The sequence below is a fragment of the Myxine glutinosa genome, chromosome 4 (genome assembly GCF_964187855.1).
Source record: "Myxine glutinosa chromosome 4, kmMyxGlut1.1, whole genome shotgun sequence".
Classification (NCBI taxonomy): domain Eukaryota; kingdom Metazoa; phylum Chordata; class Myxini; order Myxiniformes; family Myxinidae; genus Myxine; species Myxine glutinosa.
The window spans coordinates 1695853-1712794 of record NC_136264.1 but is presented as its reverse complement, the minus strand read 5'-3'; the positions used below and the strand labels follow the sequence as shown (position 1 = coordinate 1712794).

Here is a 16942-nt window from a genome sequence, read left to right as displayed (position 1 = left end):
CTTTATGCAATTGATCCCATTGGATTCAGAGACCATGAAAACATGGGTTAAGACACTGGAACTGTGGTGTTATCGCTCATAGTATAGAAGTTATTGAGGGAAATAGGTCACAGAGGGCGGTCATGTTGAAATTCAATATGGCGGCCACCAGGGGTTCTGAATTTTCGGGCGCCCCTCAGGAGAACAATTGTATAGGTCCATACTACATCTGTGCCAAATTTGGTGCTTTCCTGAAAAAATGAACGATAAGCCCTATTTTTCAGTCTTAACTGCCTTAGTAGCTGCACCGCACGAGCGGCAAATCCTGGCAACGCACATCATCGCAGAGGCCTGGTGTGTAACCGTCTACATCGACGGAGGTGTGCTCGCACACCGGCCTGGTGGACCTCACGGCTACATTGCTCAAAGCCGAGGTGTAAAAGCCCAGATTCGGCCATTGCGGTAATCGTAGCTACCTGGCCGTGTCGTCGACAGGACTAATTTCTGATAATCTCCAAGATACATCCTTTGTATCAAACCTGATCACACGAGACCGTGGAAAATGTTTAAAAAGAAAAATGTTTTCATGTAAACAGATTTGAGGAGCAGCTCGACATGGACGCTTTTGATCTGCTGTCACGAACCACAAGTTTGGCTCTTACCAAAAATAATTATTATTTAAAAAAAAAAATCACAATTTTGCCTCTTACCAAGTCTCATCTCCTTTAAACCAAGGCCCTACCAACCCCACAAACCCCAACCCCCAAGGTTGACGTCAAAACTCTTCATGAGCTGGATGTTCTGAAACAGAGAAAGGAAAATGATGATGAATGGACACGAAGTCTGTAAAGAATTGTAGTGAAGAGGAAGATCAAAAAGCAGTGACCGATATCAACTAACCGAATGATCCCTTTGTTTGCAGTTTCTTTTGTTTTGTTGTTGAAGGTGACGCATCCTCAAGAACACCTTCGCCCTGATTTGTTACTTCGCCGTGCTCACCCCCCATGACCTCTTTCCAGAGACGTTTCACTTCGGCATCGTAACTATTCCACTCCGGGACGATCCGCATGGCCGCAGTTAACTTGGGCTCCTTCGTCATGGGGTTGTTGCACTGATGGGAACAGAGAGAACATGGATGGTAAACACAGAAAGAAGTTTATGATAGGACGACAATTAGAGCTGGCTACAAATTACAGAACATGAGAGAGGGAGCAAGGGTGCGAATCTAGAGACATAAACAGTGTGTGCGCAGCGAGTGTGCGAGTGAGGGAGCAAGGGTGCGGATCTAGAGACATAAACAGTGTGCGCGCAGCGAGTGTACAAGTGAGGGAGCAAGGATGCGGATCTAGAGACATAAACAGTGTCTGCGCAGCGAGTGTGCAAGTGAGGGAGCAATGGTGCAAATCTAGAGACATAAACAGTGTGTGTGCAGCGAGAGTGCGAGGGAGCAAGGGTACGGATCTAGAGACATAAACAGTGTGTGTGCAGCGAGAGTGCGAGGGAGCAAGGGTACGGATCTAGAGACATAAACTGTGTGTGCAGCGAGAGTGCAAGGGGGAAGGGGTGCGGATCTAGAGACGTAAACAGTGTATGCGCAGCGAGTGCGAGTGAGGGAGTAAGGGTGCGGATCTAGAGACAAGCAGTGTGTGCGCAGCGAGTCTATATATCGATACGATGGCATTCTGATATGATGGCATTCCAATACGATGGCAGTACTATATACAACCAGATGGCATTCCACAATTCATGGTCGACTTGCGTCATCGGGACAACCTCGGCATTAAAATGCCACCCAGGAAAAGACAGTGCCACCCAAAACTTATCCTACCGGAAGAGAAAAGGACAAGCTGATACTCGTCTGAGACAAAGTAAACTCTTGGGTTCATAGAATACGTTACCCCGCGCAGATTTGAGAAATCAAGAACATGGGTGGGGTCTGCGAGCGGCAAATTTTATTGGTCGTGATGATGCAAGTAAAATGCCGTAATATTTTGTCTCAGTACTCCTAAAATAAGGGTTTTGAAAGTTTGAAAGCGCCAAAAGGCGATTTGTGTTCGACAGTGTTCAAGTATATAATTCATTTGAAACAAGAGGGAGAATCGCTTTGCACATTTTAAAGGGTCGATAAAAAAAAAATCCGGGAGTTTACCACCGTTGATGCAGCATCTTTTACATCACCTTATTTAATACTTTACACGAGTCATTCGTGCCTGTTGTTTGTGTCCTTTATGACGTTCATAAAAACTGCAAGCTTCCTGTTTGGAAAAATTTTCTGTTTTGTTTCATTGCTAGAAAGTAAAAAATATTATACGACTCGTCTCCGCACGTGCGCGCTCGGGACAAATTCAGAGCCAATGCACTGCTAAACCACAGGCTTGTTTTCTGATTCGCGTTCAAAATATAACATTCAATTGAAATCAAGTTTATCCGAGATCATAAACTGATGACAGACAGAATTGAACAAATTGCTTAACCCCGCTTCTCGCTTCGCGTGTCTAAAACTAAATAAATACCAAAACAGAATGAAATACACAGCCTTGAAACGAGAGTAACTCGCTGAAGTCAGTGCGTAGAATCCAGAACAAATGCAATCCTAGAATTACATCATCAATATCCAATAATAAATGAGTAAACAATTTTGTGTGAGAAGGGAAGCCAGCAATAAAGAGGTGAAAAGGAGGGGTGTTGAATAATACTCGTCGACTGGGGCTTCAATGAATCAAACGGAATTACAGCCGAAGATGGAGAAAGTGTGGGGAAGCGAGAGAGAAAGACAAACCAGATCGATGGTCTTCGCTCGCTCTTTTGATGCGTCGCTGCACCAGGTCTCACACCAAAGCCAGTCCTGGGGCAGCGACTTGATCGGCACCTGATGGATCATGTTGTTCGGCAAGTCCTGAGAAGAGGAAAAACAAACCAGATATCAAAGTGAGATTATAATGGCAGAAAGAAGACATAATCGGAGGGAATACGAGGTGAACAGGTGTTGACAACGACGATCACTATGGTTAAGAAGAAGAAGACTGCGTATTACTTTAAAATCCCGTATTACAATCTCGCAATGTAGTGTCATCCACAGGAGGTAGATTTACTCAAGTCTTTCACAAACTGGCTGGCTAGGTCTGATGTTAAGCTGGAGTTGGTTCGGGCTTGATGTCTAGAATTTCACCTGGTTACCAGTGATAACTCAACTCCTCCCATGAGAAACAAAGACGCCGTGCGACCTTTAACGTCCACCATCAAATGCTAACAGATGGGTTTCTACCTTAACGTCTATCGGAGGTATGGCACACTTTGCGATGCCAATCGATGCCCTGTCTGTGAAACACCGATTCAACAATTTGAATACTCAATCCAGAGTAGACACTACTACAGTACTACACTACCGAGTCAGACAGGGAGGTGAACAAAGAAGGTAAACGATGGTTTTTGAACAACACCTACAATGCATCCTCACCTGGTCCAGGTTTGAAAGGCTGTTTGGGTCTTGGCTTAAAGCTTGATACTGTCCACGCAAACGATCTCCAGCTGCGATTTTACGGAACTTGCGTAGGTCCACGACGTAGAGTGCACTAGGGGGAAGAGTGTCGGTGAGATTTTAAAAACAAAAACAAGATGGCGTTTCCACTTTGAATCTAATCTTGTAACCGAAACTCGAGACAAAGACTTTGAGAGATGAAGAAATGAGAAAATAGAATTGGATGCAAATGCCTCAGCCCAAGATATGCCTCTGTCCATGTTAGATGTTAAGCCTCCGTTACGTTTCATCTCAATTAAAGGTAACATGAAAAACTAGACCGGCACTCGGGAGAGTGCATACCTCCGCCAGGTTGAACAGTCAACGTTTTGTATCCCACCGATAGGCCGGATCTGTATTCGGACCTGAACCAAGATTTAACCGGCTTGTTCTTGGCACCTAAGCGACTCATCCACCAAGTTTTGTCATAATCCAGCCACAACTTTTTGAAATATCATGATATTGTTGCGAATATGGAATTTGGCCTCCATATCCGCTTGTAAATATTCCCCTATTTCCCCAATACTCCCCAACTATCCCCAATCCCCCATTCCCTAGTCCCATTGTCTGTAAACAACACTCTGTAGAACCGACCTTCCCCTTTTTCCCCCATTAAATGTCGTGCCCAGGTCCACCGCATCTCACGTAGACAACTTTCGGACATCTTGCTAGTTATTCTTAGTCTATGTCAGTTAAGGACTCCTTTCCATTAATTCTGACTCTTCGTTGCACCAGAATGTGATTATATGGCACCAGTAGTGAGTTTAGGACCTTCCCATACCTCCTTCCATCTTCTTCCCCAAACAACAACAACTACAGCTACAACAACAACTACAACCACGGCGCGCGGGGGGAGTGTGCGTCCTCCCACCAGCTCGGTTAGCCGCCATGACCATGCGCTCCACGGGGTTACCACGAAGGGGCTCCCTGTCAGCCCCTCGTCAAGGGCGGAGCCGGTAACCCCCCCGCATGCACCCAATGAGAAGCAACGAGCCGATTCCATCTGGGGCGGAGCTAACGAGCCGAGGGCGTGTCACTCCCCGCCGGATATACGCAGCGACTTACCGGATGTGAGGTGAGATGCGCCCCGAGCTTGAGAAGACAAGAGAGCCACCTCCGAGCGCTGAGAGACCTCCTGCATCTTTTGGGCCGCGCTATCCTGTCCCTGAGCACAAGGTGCACCTTGTGCTGGCCATCGAATACCCGCTTTCCTTGCCATCAATCCCCGTGTGAGTCAGCCTTGTCCCGTTTATCTGTCGTCTGTTGGGGTTAATATAAGAGTGTGTCTAAGTGCCTGTCTTTCTATGATGTCCCTCTTGTAGTTGTAATCTAACCTTCCGCCTTAATATAATCTCCTCCGGAGGTCTTGAGAACCGTATCCCTGGTGTCGTGTCATTTTAATCCCAGCCGTGTGTCTTTTCCTTCATTGACCTAGCGTAGCGCGATTAGTCAACGTTCGGGTATAATCGGGTAACTTGTGCAGACGTGGTCATACCAAACCGCTCGGTAAATAACATCTAAGCCGCGTCTGTAACAATTGGTGTCGAGGAGTGGAATTCGAACCCGGGACTAAATTTATTAGGCCCAAATTTGTAGTAGAATCAATTCGGAGCGCGTTTCCCGCGCGAAATTATAACGGCGAAATTTGATTTTGTTATACGGAAATAAAAACCCGAATTTTGAAAGTCGCGCTATGGCAGACCAAGACAGCTGGGGTCCGGTAGGGGAGAGTGAGGCAGGGTCGGTCCAGGACCAAATTGAGGGACGCGAGGAGAGCGAAGCAGTGAGGGCGGCAGGGTCGCAAAATAGCGTTGTCACGCACGAGGTGGCCACGGCGTCCACGCCCGCGACCGTGGCAGCGCCCCTGGTGGATCCGAACCTTTTTATGTTGCAAATGAGGGCCCTTATGGAACAAATGGGTGAGCGATTGGAGAACCAAATGGGGGTAATGAGGGACGAAGCGAGGGGTACTGTTGAGGGATTAGACAATAATTTTAAGGGATTAGACGAGAAATTTGGGAAATTAGACAATAGATTAGGGGAAATACAGGAGGGGTTAATGGGGGTAGAAAACAGAATGGCCGCTCAAGAGAATCAAATGGAAGGGATGCAAAAAGGGTTAGAGGGGTTAGAAAACACCATGGAAGGCAAATTGAGGGACATGAGGGACCAAGCGGAAAGGGAAGTTAACCAAATGGGGCAGCAGATAGAGGGGGTCAGAATGGGGGTAGAAGCCAAACTGGATGCTCACAGGGAGGAAATGGAGCAGATGAGGGTGGCATCTGGGCAGGAGATGCAAGTGATGGGAGAGGAGATCAGGAGAGGAGTGAGTGAGGAGGTCGGAGGAGTGCGCGAGGAGGTGAGGCACTGTAAGGAGCGCATGGAGAAGGAGGTGAGAAAGGGGACTGTAAAATTGCAAGGTGGTATAGAGGAGTTGACGCTGGGAGTAGAACAACTGACAGTGGGACAAAAGGAGTTGGGGGACCAGGTAAAGAAGAACACAGCGGTAATAGAGGGTTTAAAATCGACACAGAAGGAGATGAAAAAGGACGTAGGGGTAATTAAAAAAGAGTGTCAGACGGTACATGAGGACCAGACGAGGAAAATGGACAAGGTGGTAGAGGTGATGGAGGTTAAAGAGCGGGAGGTGCGGGAGCACATAGAAAAAAATAAAGTGGAGTTAGAGGAAGAACTTAAAGGGGCGCACGAAGAGATGAAGGAGGTGAAGCAGAAATTAGAAGAAGTGGAAGAAGGGGTGAGCGAAATTAAGAAGCGACGGAGAGAGGATAAGAAAGAGATAAAGGAGGAAGTAAAAGAATTGGTCCAAAGTCTGTGTTCGGATCGTGATGAAGTGCTCATTAACCGGATGAGGGATTCGCAGGTGATGGAGGAGAAGCGAAGAGAAAGAGGACCCGGTGTAAGTGGTGACCAATATGGTCGTGCGTATGATGCGCCAGGTGATTTAATAAGCTTGGGGGTCGAGATAGACCCGGATGTTCGTGAGAGGCCGTTGGTGAAGTGTGCGACAGGTCTGGTGTGCGAAAGAGGAGGTGTGCGAGAAAGTCCGACTCTGGGGTGTGTGAGGAAAAAGTGCGTGCCAAGGAGTGAGGGTGCTGGAGAGAGTGAGTCGGTCGTAGCGCGTGTGCGAGGGGGCACATGGAAGCGCGGTGTGGTGAGTGTTACAGAGGGTGTGACGGGAGAGTGTGCGCGAGAAAGGTGTGTGACGGACAGGTGCATGGGGAAAGAGTGTGCTGTCAAAGGCAAGGAAGAATGCACACCTGTGGTGAGTGTTACAGAGGGTGTAACGGGAGAGTGTGCGCGAGAAAGGTGTGTGACGGACAGGTGCACGAGGAAAGAGTGCGCTGTCAAGAGTAAGGGTGAGTGCGCTGTCAAGAATGGAGGTGAGAGTATTGAGAGTGACAAGGAGAGTGAGTTGGTTGTGACAGGTGAGCAAGGATGTACACCTGGGATGGAAGGATGCACACCTGGAATGGTAGAGCGTGAGTGGGAATGCACGCTGGAGTTGGTGGTGAGGCACGTGGTTGGGTGTGCGAATGAGGGCACACCTGTGATTGTCACAGAGGAGGTGACCGAGGAGGGGGCGCGAAGCGGTGTATTGGTGAGGTGTGCGAGCAACGAATGTGTGCCAAAGTGTTCGGTGGTCAGGTGTGTGACCAAGGCTGTGAGTGGAATGGGTGTACCTGGGTGTGTAAGGAAAGGTACGAGGAGCATGGGAACGGCTGGATGTGTGAGCAAGGAACGGGCTGCGGGGTGTAAGCGTCCAGGTGAAGCATCGACGTTAGACGGGGTAGAGTTTAGGTCGACTTTTAGCCGAATCGGGCCCTCGGTGCGTGCTGGGCCTCGCTTTGAGCGGCCACGTCCGTGCTCCACTAGGCGGAGCGGGCAGCCCGATAGAAAGGGTCGTCATGGCGACCACTTTTTGTTGAGGCAGTCCGGCAGGTCGAGATCGGGACATTGGATGGCTCCACGCCGAGATGGTGCGTGGGATCTCGGCCCGGGTAAGCCCCCGTCCCTGCACCGAGTGCCGGACGCGTCCAGCCGCTGGCACAGAACAACCCGCATTCATGGCTTGGCTTTACGAAGCCGGGCTTTGGACAGGGATTGGCGCACCGAGAGGTATTAGTGAGTAGACTGGGTGATGAGGTTAGTGTTTTGGACCCAAAATTAGAGAAAAACAAAATTTGATGATTGGCAAGGGATTGGCAGTAGTGATTGGCAGATGATGGGTAGTGATTGGCAAATTTTTAATTTGTTGAAATTTGATGTGCAAAATTGGTAGTGAGCGATGGGCCCGATGGGTAAGGGGGGGCATCCCTGCCACCCTGCCCAAGGGGGGCAAGGGAGCAATAGATTATGGGGTGTATGGCAGTGAAAACTAGCCCGGGTGGGTTAGGTTATATTGTAGGGATCTAGAAGAGATTGACATTAGGTGACGTTAAGGTTAGTTAGTGACTGATACCTGTAGTGGGGACGCAGGTAGATTAGTATGGATGATAATGACGTGGGAGCGCAATAGTTTAAAGGGACGACTGGGAAGCGCAAGTTTCAGAGGGGAGTAGTTAGCTGAGATGATGCCGTGTGTGTGAGGATTGAACAGGTGAGGATTGAACAGGTGTGATCGAACAGGTGTGATTGCACAGGTGTGCAACTGGACAGGTGTGTGGAACAGTGTGTGAGTAATGAGTGTTGTGGATCAGCGCGAATGCGCTTGGGGAGAGAAGGGTGCAGGTGGCACCAGGTGTGAGAGCACAGGTGTGCAAGTACAGGTGTGTGGAGAGAGTTGGAGTAAGTGGTACGGAGTGGTGTGCATGGTGCGAAGGTGTGGATGGGGAAGAGTGGACCCCTTTCACGAGTACCCGGGGCGGGTAGTGTAAGTGTTAGGTAGAGGGTACAGGTAAATTGTGGTAGGATATTGGCATCTGTGGTGCGGTTGCAGAATGGTGTTGTGAATGGGTGCATTAGTGTTGTGGAAATGGCTGGGCGTGTAGCCTGTTAGTGTGTGTAGTTGGTTGGGCACTCCACCACTGTGAGGATGTCGGCCAGGTGAGGCCGCAGGTGGGCTCTGGGAGCCGGTAGTTGTGAGTGGGTGCCTGAGGATCCCGGGTGTGGATCGGGCAGCCCAGTGCCAGAGAGGGCACCGAGTGGGGAGAGCGCCAGAGGGCCTTCCCCAGGTAGTTAGGTTAGAGTAAGGAGCAGGTAAGCTCGGAGGCAACTGCAGTGGTGGAGGTGTGCAGGTGGGTAGACCCACTGGGAGAGGTACACGCCACAGCCCAGAAATTGTGCGCGGGCACCGGGAGATGAATCGGGGGAGTGAGACCCCAAATTGAAAAGCACCACAGTCTGGCCAATGGGAATTGGTTTTTAGAACCCATAGTGTAAGAGGGCCAATGGTTTGGCCGGAGAAAGACCCCAGGTAGTGTAAAGTTGTTAAAGTCATTTAGGAAATAGTTAGGATTGATGAACCTGTCGCACCATACGCAGCCACTTACCTGTGGTGATGATGATGACTCCACACCTGTGTTTTCTTTGTTCTGTGTGCAGGAAATGAGAATTGCTGTGAGGATTTGTGAGACGCATCACGACGTGGATGAGACATTGGGGTGATTCCATCTCTCCCTCCTTAGGAGGGACTGATGATGAATTGGTGATGGCAAATTATGATGTTGAGTTGGAGATGGCAAATTTTAAGGAAAGTTGGAAATAGCAAATTTGATTGGTTAGGAGGGAGAGAAGACGAATTTGGTTTATGGGAGGAACGGGGAAGACAGTAGGGATGTTTGTTGATTTGTAAAGTAGATGTTTATGGGTAGTGTTGTGTTTTGTGGATACAGTAAGGGGTAAGGGAGGGGCCATGTAGGTTACCTGGTGGGGGGGGGGGGGCGTACGGTAGGAACGTACCTGTCTCACCTGGTTCCCATGTGCCCCCAGTGTGCATTACCTTACATTGCGTGCACTTTTGCGCCCTTACCACCTTACTCACTTGTCTGCTTCTTTTGTCTCCCACCTCCGAGGATCTGGCTTTGGGGGCAGAGAGGGAGGAGAGAGAGGTGCTGGCTACGCAGTTGTGGGCCTGCACTTTCGCTGCTTGCTGCCTGGATCGATGCACCATATGGACCACAATGTTTGTGGCCACCCACCATGGACCGCAGTTCTTATGCGGCCAAGCACCACCCGTGGATGGACCTATGGGTCAACGTGGCACCGATGCCATACAAGGTGAACCACTAACAGTTGGCCCCCTGACGGCCACAATAGAGAAATGGACGCGGTTGGCGCCTTTCTTTATTTTTGAAAGAAGTAAGAAGGCCAAGTGCACCACACGAAGGCAAGACCAGCGGCAGAACATCGGCCGGCTGCGACACCACACAATGATTCATAAACACTTTATTGGTGCACCGGATGGTGCTCACTGTGTGATGGGGTGGTGCTTGATGCTTGGAAGGGGTGCTCTGCACATTATTAAAGGCCGTAGGCCACAGAGCACTCGTGGGTTGGTGTATCGATGCTGGCATGCGTGCTCTCTCTATGCATAACATCTGCATGTGTTCCTCCAACAACAGGTCCTGGATCGTAGTGTAAATATCAGCGTAGTCTTGTGTAAATAATGCTCCCTACCGGCTGTATGTTTAGTTTGAGGATTCTTTCCGGATTCGGTTATCCTGTGGGTGTGTTTCTGTGAGGAGAAGGGTGCAACGTCGCAGGGGGACATATTTACTCATTTGTGAATATCTGTAAAACTGTCGCACTCAGGGTAGAGTTAATAGTAGAGGGAACTACATTGCGTGCCACACTAAAGTAGGTAAAAATTTATCGGGTCGGGACGCCCCGAGGGTAGAGAAGGGTGCAATGTTGCGAATATGGAATTTGGCCTCCATATCCGCTTGTAAATATTCCCCTATTTCCCCAATACTCCCCAACTATCCCCAATCCCCCATTCCCTAGTCCCATTGTCTGTAAACAACACTCTGTAGAACCGACCTTCCCCTTTTTCCCCCATTAAATGTCGTGCCCAGGTCCACCGCATCTCACGTAGACAACTTTCGGACATCTTGCTAGTTATTCTTAGTCTATGTCAGTTAAGGACTCCTTTCCATTAATTCTGACTCTTCGTTACACCAGAATGTGATTATATGGCACCAGTAGTGAGTTTAGGACCTTCCCATACCTCCTTCCATCTTCTTCCCCAAACAACAACAACAACTACAGCTACAACAACAACTACAACCACGGCGCGCGGGGGGAGTGTGCGTCCTCCCACCAGCTCGGTTAGCCGCCATGACCATGCGCTCCACGGGGTTACCACGAAGGGGCTCCCTGTCAGCCCCTCGTCAAGGGCGGAGCCGGTAACCCCCCCGCATGCACCCAATGAGAAGCAACGAGCCGATTCCATCTGGGGCGGAGCTAACGAGCCGAGGGCGTGTCACTCCCCGCCGGATATACGCAGCGACTTACCGGATGTGAGGTGAGATGCGCCCCGAGCTTGAGAAGACAAGAGAGCCACCTCCGAGCGCTGAGAGACCTCCTGCATCTTTTGGGCCGCGCTATCCTGTCCCTGAGCACAAGGTGCACCTTGTGCTGGCCATCGAATACCCGCTTTCCTTGCCATCAATCCCCGTGTGAGTCAGCCTTGTCCCGTTTATCTGTCGTCTGTTGGGGTTAATATAAGAGTGTGTCTAAGTGCCTGTCTTTCTATGATGTCCCTCTTGTAGTTGTAATCTAACCTTCCGCCTTAATATAATCTCCTCCGGAGGTCTTGAGAACCGTATCCCTGGTGTCGTGTCATTTTAATCCCAGCCGTGTGTCTTTTCCTTCATTGACCTAGCGTAGCGCGATTAGTCAACGTTCGGGTATAATCGGGTAACTTGTGCAGACGTGGTCATACCAAACCGCTCGGTAAATAACATCTAAGCCGCGTCTGTAACAATATATTGCGTTGTTGGCTCTATCACTCAATAGTGAAGAATCACTGAGGAAATTAAAAAAAAAATCCTCGCTTTCGGTCACCAAAATCGAATCGATTCATCCTTGTCACACACCCAACCTCTCCACCAAATTTTGTCCGAATCTGTCCACAACTTTCAGAATGAATATCCAAACAGACAGACAACCAGGAGTGAAACCATAACCTGTGTTCACCTTCGTTGGCGATGGTAATTAAAGGTCACACGAGAGAGAAAAGAGAGATAAGTAGAAAAGAAAACATCACAGGCTTCTAACTCGAGTTCATGATCTGCACAGTGATTTTCAAAGAGCACTTGACCTTTGACCTTTTAAGCCTTTTAAACTTATTTTAACCTTTTTAACTTGACCTTTATTTATTTTTGTTAAGTAGAAAAGAAAACATCACAGGCTTCTAACTCGAGTTTATGATCTGCACAGTGATTTTGAAAGAGCACTTGACCTTTGACCTTTTTAACCCAAAATTGAACCGGTTCATCTTTGTATCGCAGTCTATGCTTTTGCTAAGTTTGCTTGAAATCCTCTCTGTGGTTCACAAGGTATCGCAGCAACAAAGACTTTCAATTAAAGGTGACCACCAATAGACCTTTGACCTTTTTAACCCAAAATTGAATCGGTTCATCTTTGTATCGCAGTCTATGCTTTTGCTAAGTTTGCTTGAAATCCTCTCTGTGGTTCACAAGGTATCGCAGCAACAAAGACTTTCAATTAAAGGTGACCACCAATAGACCTTTGACCTTTTTAACCCAAAATTGAATCGGTTCATCTTTGTATCGCAGTCTATGCTTTTGCTAAGTTTGCTTGAAATCCTCTCTGTGGTTCACAAGGTATTGCAGTAACAAAGACTTTCAATTAAAGGTGACCACCAATAGACCTTTGACCTTTTTAACCCAAAATTGAATCGGTTCATCTTTGTATCGCAGTCTATGCTTTTGCTAAGTTTGCTTGAAATCCTCTCTGTGGTTCACAAGGTATCGCAGCAACAAAGACTTTCAATTAAAGGTGACCACCAATAGACCTTTGACCTTTTGAATCCAAAATTGAATCGGTTCATCTTTTCATCGTCGTACATACTTGTCCCAAGGTTGGTAAATCTCTTCAGCGGTTCATAAGTTACCACCGTAATGAAAATCTGAACAGACAACTCAAAAACAAGGCCTCAAACCAGCGCCTTCGGCTACGGAGGCATGGAAACGAAAATCAAACACGTTTCAAATACCGAAACAATTTCATCTCGGCATTTACCTTTTTTTTCTTCTTTTTTTTCACTTTACATCCTTCAATGGAAAAATACACTGTTAGGCCGATGCACTTCAATTAATTTCTCGGTAATTTCTGTTGAGGAAGACATGGCTTTCAACCAATTAGGGATTCAAGACGGAAAAGGAGGGGAGCGAGACTTCGTGATTCAAAAGCGAATGGTAGGTCAGCAGCAACTTCAGATATGAAATTCAGATATGATTGCTTCAGATATGAAATCTTTCCTCTTCTCCAATGGCTTGATCTCTGATCATCAATTTGGTTTCAGACCTGGACACTCTACTCTGGACATGCTGCTTCTGCTTTCTCAACAATGGATGGAGGTCCTCAATGCCAAACAGGAAATTAGAGCAGTCTCTCTTGACATATCACGTGCCTTCGATACGGTCTGGCACCCCGCTCTGCTCACCAAACTCTCCTCTTTTGGTATCCATGGAAATCTCCACGCATGGCTGGCGGACTTCCTCTCTAGTCGTAGTCAACGTGTGGCCCTGAATGGGTTTCTCTCATCTCCTCTTCCTGTTCAGGCTGGAGTTCCACAAGGCAGTGTTCTAGGCCCTGTCCTTTTTCTGGTCTTCATCAATGATCTCTCTGACTCTCTTGAAAATCCTCTGTATCTCTTTGCTGATGACTCTACTCTCTGTCGCTCCATTCTTCATCCCTCAGATCGGCAGTCTGCTGCCTCCTCACTCTCTGCAGACCTGGACAAAATCACAGACTGGGCAAACAAGTGGAACATGTCTTTCAATCCTGACAAATCTCACACTCTTACGATGTCTCTCCGAAAAGATCGACTGGACAACCCTCCCATCCACTTTCTGAATAATCCTCTCCAAGAAGTTCTGTCACTCAAGCTTTTGGGTCTCACTATCTGCCATGATCTTTCCTGGGAAAACCACATTTCAAATCTGGCCTCCAAAGCCAGTCGCCGACTGGGCATCCTCCGTCGTGCGAAGTCCTTCCTTGGCACACCTGAGCTCCTCACCACATACAAGGCTTTCATCCGCAGCTCAATGGAATACTGCTCTCCCCTCTGGGCTGGTGCTCCTGCCTCACACCTAGCTCGTCTTCACGCTGTTGAAACCAAAGCATTCAGAATCATTGGAATCTCCCGCGATGAAGCTAACTCCAAGGGCCTCTCACTCACTCACCGCAGGCAGGTTGGTGGTCTTTCCATCTTCTACCGACTCCTCTCTGGCCTTGCCCCCCCAGCTCTCTCTGGTCTCTGTCCCGCAAATATTCCTACAGGTCGCACAAGATCTGCCTGCAACCCTCTTATGGTCAAACTGCCAAAATCAAGACTCTCTGCTCACCTTCACTCCTTCATTCCTCTTTTCTCCCGCCTCTGGAACAAACTCCCTCACTCTCTTCAATCCCACTCCACCCTCCAGGTCTTTAAAACAGCTGTTCACCACCATCTCTTATCTTCCCCCATCCAAAACCTTGATCTTTTCTACCCCTGCTAATTTCACCCCAATTCCACTTTTTTGAAATACCAACTTCTGTCCTGGAAGTCATTGGTGTCCTTGTGTTTTATACTTCTCCCTCCACCCCCCCCCCCCCCCTTCCCATGCCTCCTCCCCCCAACCCTCTCCCTTCCACACATCTCCCTGCTCTCAAATGTTGTGTTTGTGTGCTTCACCTTCTCTCCCCATCTTGTTTTCCGCTCCCGCTTTTTATATATTTTGTTTGTCTGGTTGATTTGTTTGTGAAGTAAATGTTAGCTCTTTCACGAGCCTCGATTCAGTTTACAACAAAAAAAAAAAAAAAAAAAAAAAAAAAAAAAAAAGGTGAACAGAAGAAATACGATGTTCATCTGGAAAAAAAGGATTTTTCCACGTAGCATACGTGTAAACACCTGATGTGATACTTTCGCCCCGCCAAGTGGCTGGCCCAGTAGCCAGACCTCCAGAAACGGTAGCCATCCATATCTCTACGGCTGTCACAGAACGGCGTGTAGCCATATGGAGCACCGTCCAACGGCAGGTTTCGAAGCTCCTTTAGATCCGTACGCACTATCTGGGGAGGTGCAAATACATTTCGGATTGTAACCTGATTAAAGGTGAAGGTACATCGCAGTGCTGCCCTTCACGTGTGGCATATTCAACAACCTGCTCTGCGGGAACTTGGCTCATCACTTTATAATATTGCTAACTCGATAAAACTCATCAAGCTGACAGTGAAATTAAACATTTCATGTAATCACAAGGTGTTTCAGCAGTGTAAATGACAAAAGGCCAAATAAAGGTGACGAATGGTCAATTGACGTGCCTGGTCGGCGTCCACGAAGATAATCTTGTCCACGGCAAGGGGGAAGAGGACATCGAGGAAGAGAATCTTGTAACCCCAGATGATCCTTTGTTTCTCCCTTTGCTGGTGCAGCCAACGGGGCCAATTGTACTGCACAAACTCGTACTTGAACCCGTACGCCTGAGCCATGGCCGGAATGAATTCCTGCAGGAGGTAAGATGGGCCCAAAGTTCTGGGAATTCCAATCGTTTGTTAAACCTTACATTTATCTGGTGCAAGAGGCACGGAGGCCTACTATGTTTTAAGTAAGTTTGACACAGGAAGTGCAAATCTAAATCCAATTAGAATAGACAACCCAGACATGGTGGGTAAGAGAGCAGTGAACGCTTTGTATTTGAGTCTCTCACCACCTCGACATGCACATACTCTTTCCTCCATGTGACCTCAGTTTTCCCACTCAATCCCTCGTCTAAGACCCCAACTTATTAATCAACTATTCCCCTCACCTTAAAGGTTGGAGAAAGGAAATTTTTGAGGAACCAGAACTTCACAGGTGTGTGTGTGTGCTTCAGCACAGACAGCATCATGATCCTTCCAGGTAAATAAATGATGAGGGAAACAAAGTCGCAGATAAGTCAATGGCGTGTCCCTTTACTGTGGTTCACTTTGTTTACCGAGATAACTCAACGTGGGTTGCAGGGAGGGAGCTCTGCTTGCCTGAGAAACCTCTCGTAGAGATGACCCGAAGCGACAGAGAAAATGTTGATTACACCGTCCTGATCTTTGTCAGAATCTTCGGTTTGTCCCCCTCCAGCAAGGCTGAGTAAAAGAAGAAAGAGAAAATGATTTCTTCCACATTTCTAACACCTGGATACAGCTTAACCTGGGATATTCACTCTGCAGAGCATTGGTGAGATATTTGTGATATCGTGATCGAGGACGAGTTGGAGAGAGAGGGAGGAAGAGCAAGGGGCACGGACAGCTCCCTCAAAATAATTTGGAGAAGTGTACAGGATGATCGAAAACAAAGACTTCCCCAAAAATACAATTTCAATCGCCACTTACAGCAGCACCCTGAGACGTGCGTTCAGAAGGGAACGCCAAATACGCCAACCCAAGGTAGTTAAACGTTCTTGCCAAACACGCCAACCCAAGGTAGTTAAACGTTCCAGCCAAACACGCCAACCCAAGGTAGTTAAACGTTCTTGCCAAACACGCCAACCCAAGGTAGTTCAACGTTCCACCCAAACACGCCAACCCAAGGTAGTTAAACGTTCTTGCCAAACACACCAACCCAAGGTAGTGAAACGTTCTTGCCAAACACACCGACCCAAGGTCGTTAAACGTTCTTGCCAAATACACCAACCCAAGGTAGTTAAACGTTCCAGCCAAACATGCCCACCCAAGGTAGTTAAACGTTCTTGCCAAACACGCCAACCCAAGGTAGTTAAACGTTCTTGCCAAACACACCAACCCAAGGTAGTGAAACGTTCTTGCCAAACACACCGACCCAAGGTCGTTAAACGTTCTTGCCAAATACACCAACCCAAGGTAGTTAAACGTTCCAGCCAAACATGCCCACCCAAGGTAGTTAAACGTTCTTGCCAAACACGCCAACCCAAGGTAGTTAAACGTTCTTGCCAAACATGCCAACCCGATGGAGTTAAACGTTCTTGCCAAACACACCAACCCAAGGTAGTTAAACGTTCTTGCCAAACACGCCAACCCAAGGTAGTTAAACGTTCCAGCCAAACACGCCAACCCAAGGTAGTTAAACGTTCTTGCCAAACACGCCAACCCTAGGTAGTTAAACGTTCTTGCCAAATATGCCAACCCAAAGGAGTTAAACGTTCCGGCCAAACACGCCAACCCAAGGTAGTTAAACATTCTCGCCAGACATGCCAACCCAAGGCAGTTAAACATTCTAGCCAAACATGCCAACCCAAGGTAGATAAA

General features: G+C 48.0%; 1 protein-coding gene across 3 annotated transcripts in view; it reads right to left on the bottom strand.

Annotated features, from left to right (window-relative positions):
• Positions 1–16942, bottom strand: part of UGGT1 (UDP-glucose glycoprotein glucosyltransferase 1) — a 214204-nt gene that overhangs the window by 7673 nt on the left and 189589 nt on the right. For 2 of the 3 annotated variants that reach the window (XM_078775372.1, XM_078775373.1), the window contains exons 33-40: positions 15704–15805; positions 15493–15577; positions 15008–15190; positions 14595–14755; positions 3437–3551; positions 2759–2875; positions 880–1090; positions 541–780 (exon numbers count right to left, since the gene is read on the bottom strand). In XM_078775372.1, the coding sequence (XP_078631498.1) occupies positions 755–780; positions 880–1090; positions 2759–2875; positions 3437–3551; positions 14595–14755; positions 15008–15190; positions 15493–15577; positions 15704–15805 (1000 nt within the window). In that variant the 3' untranslated portion in view covers positions 541–754. Of the gene's footprint in view, positions 1–540; positions 781–879; positions 1091–2758; positions 2876–3436; positions 3552–14594; positions 14756–15007; positions 15191–15492; positions 15578–15703; positions 15806–16942 lie in introns of those variants that run through there. The other variant, XR_013623012.1, reaches the window with a different exon arrangement.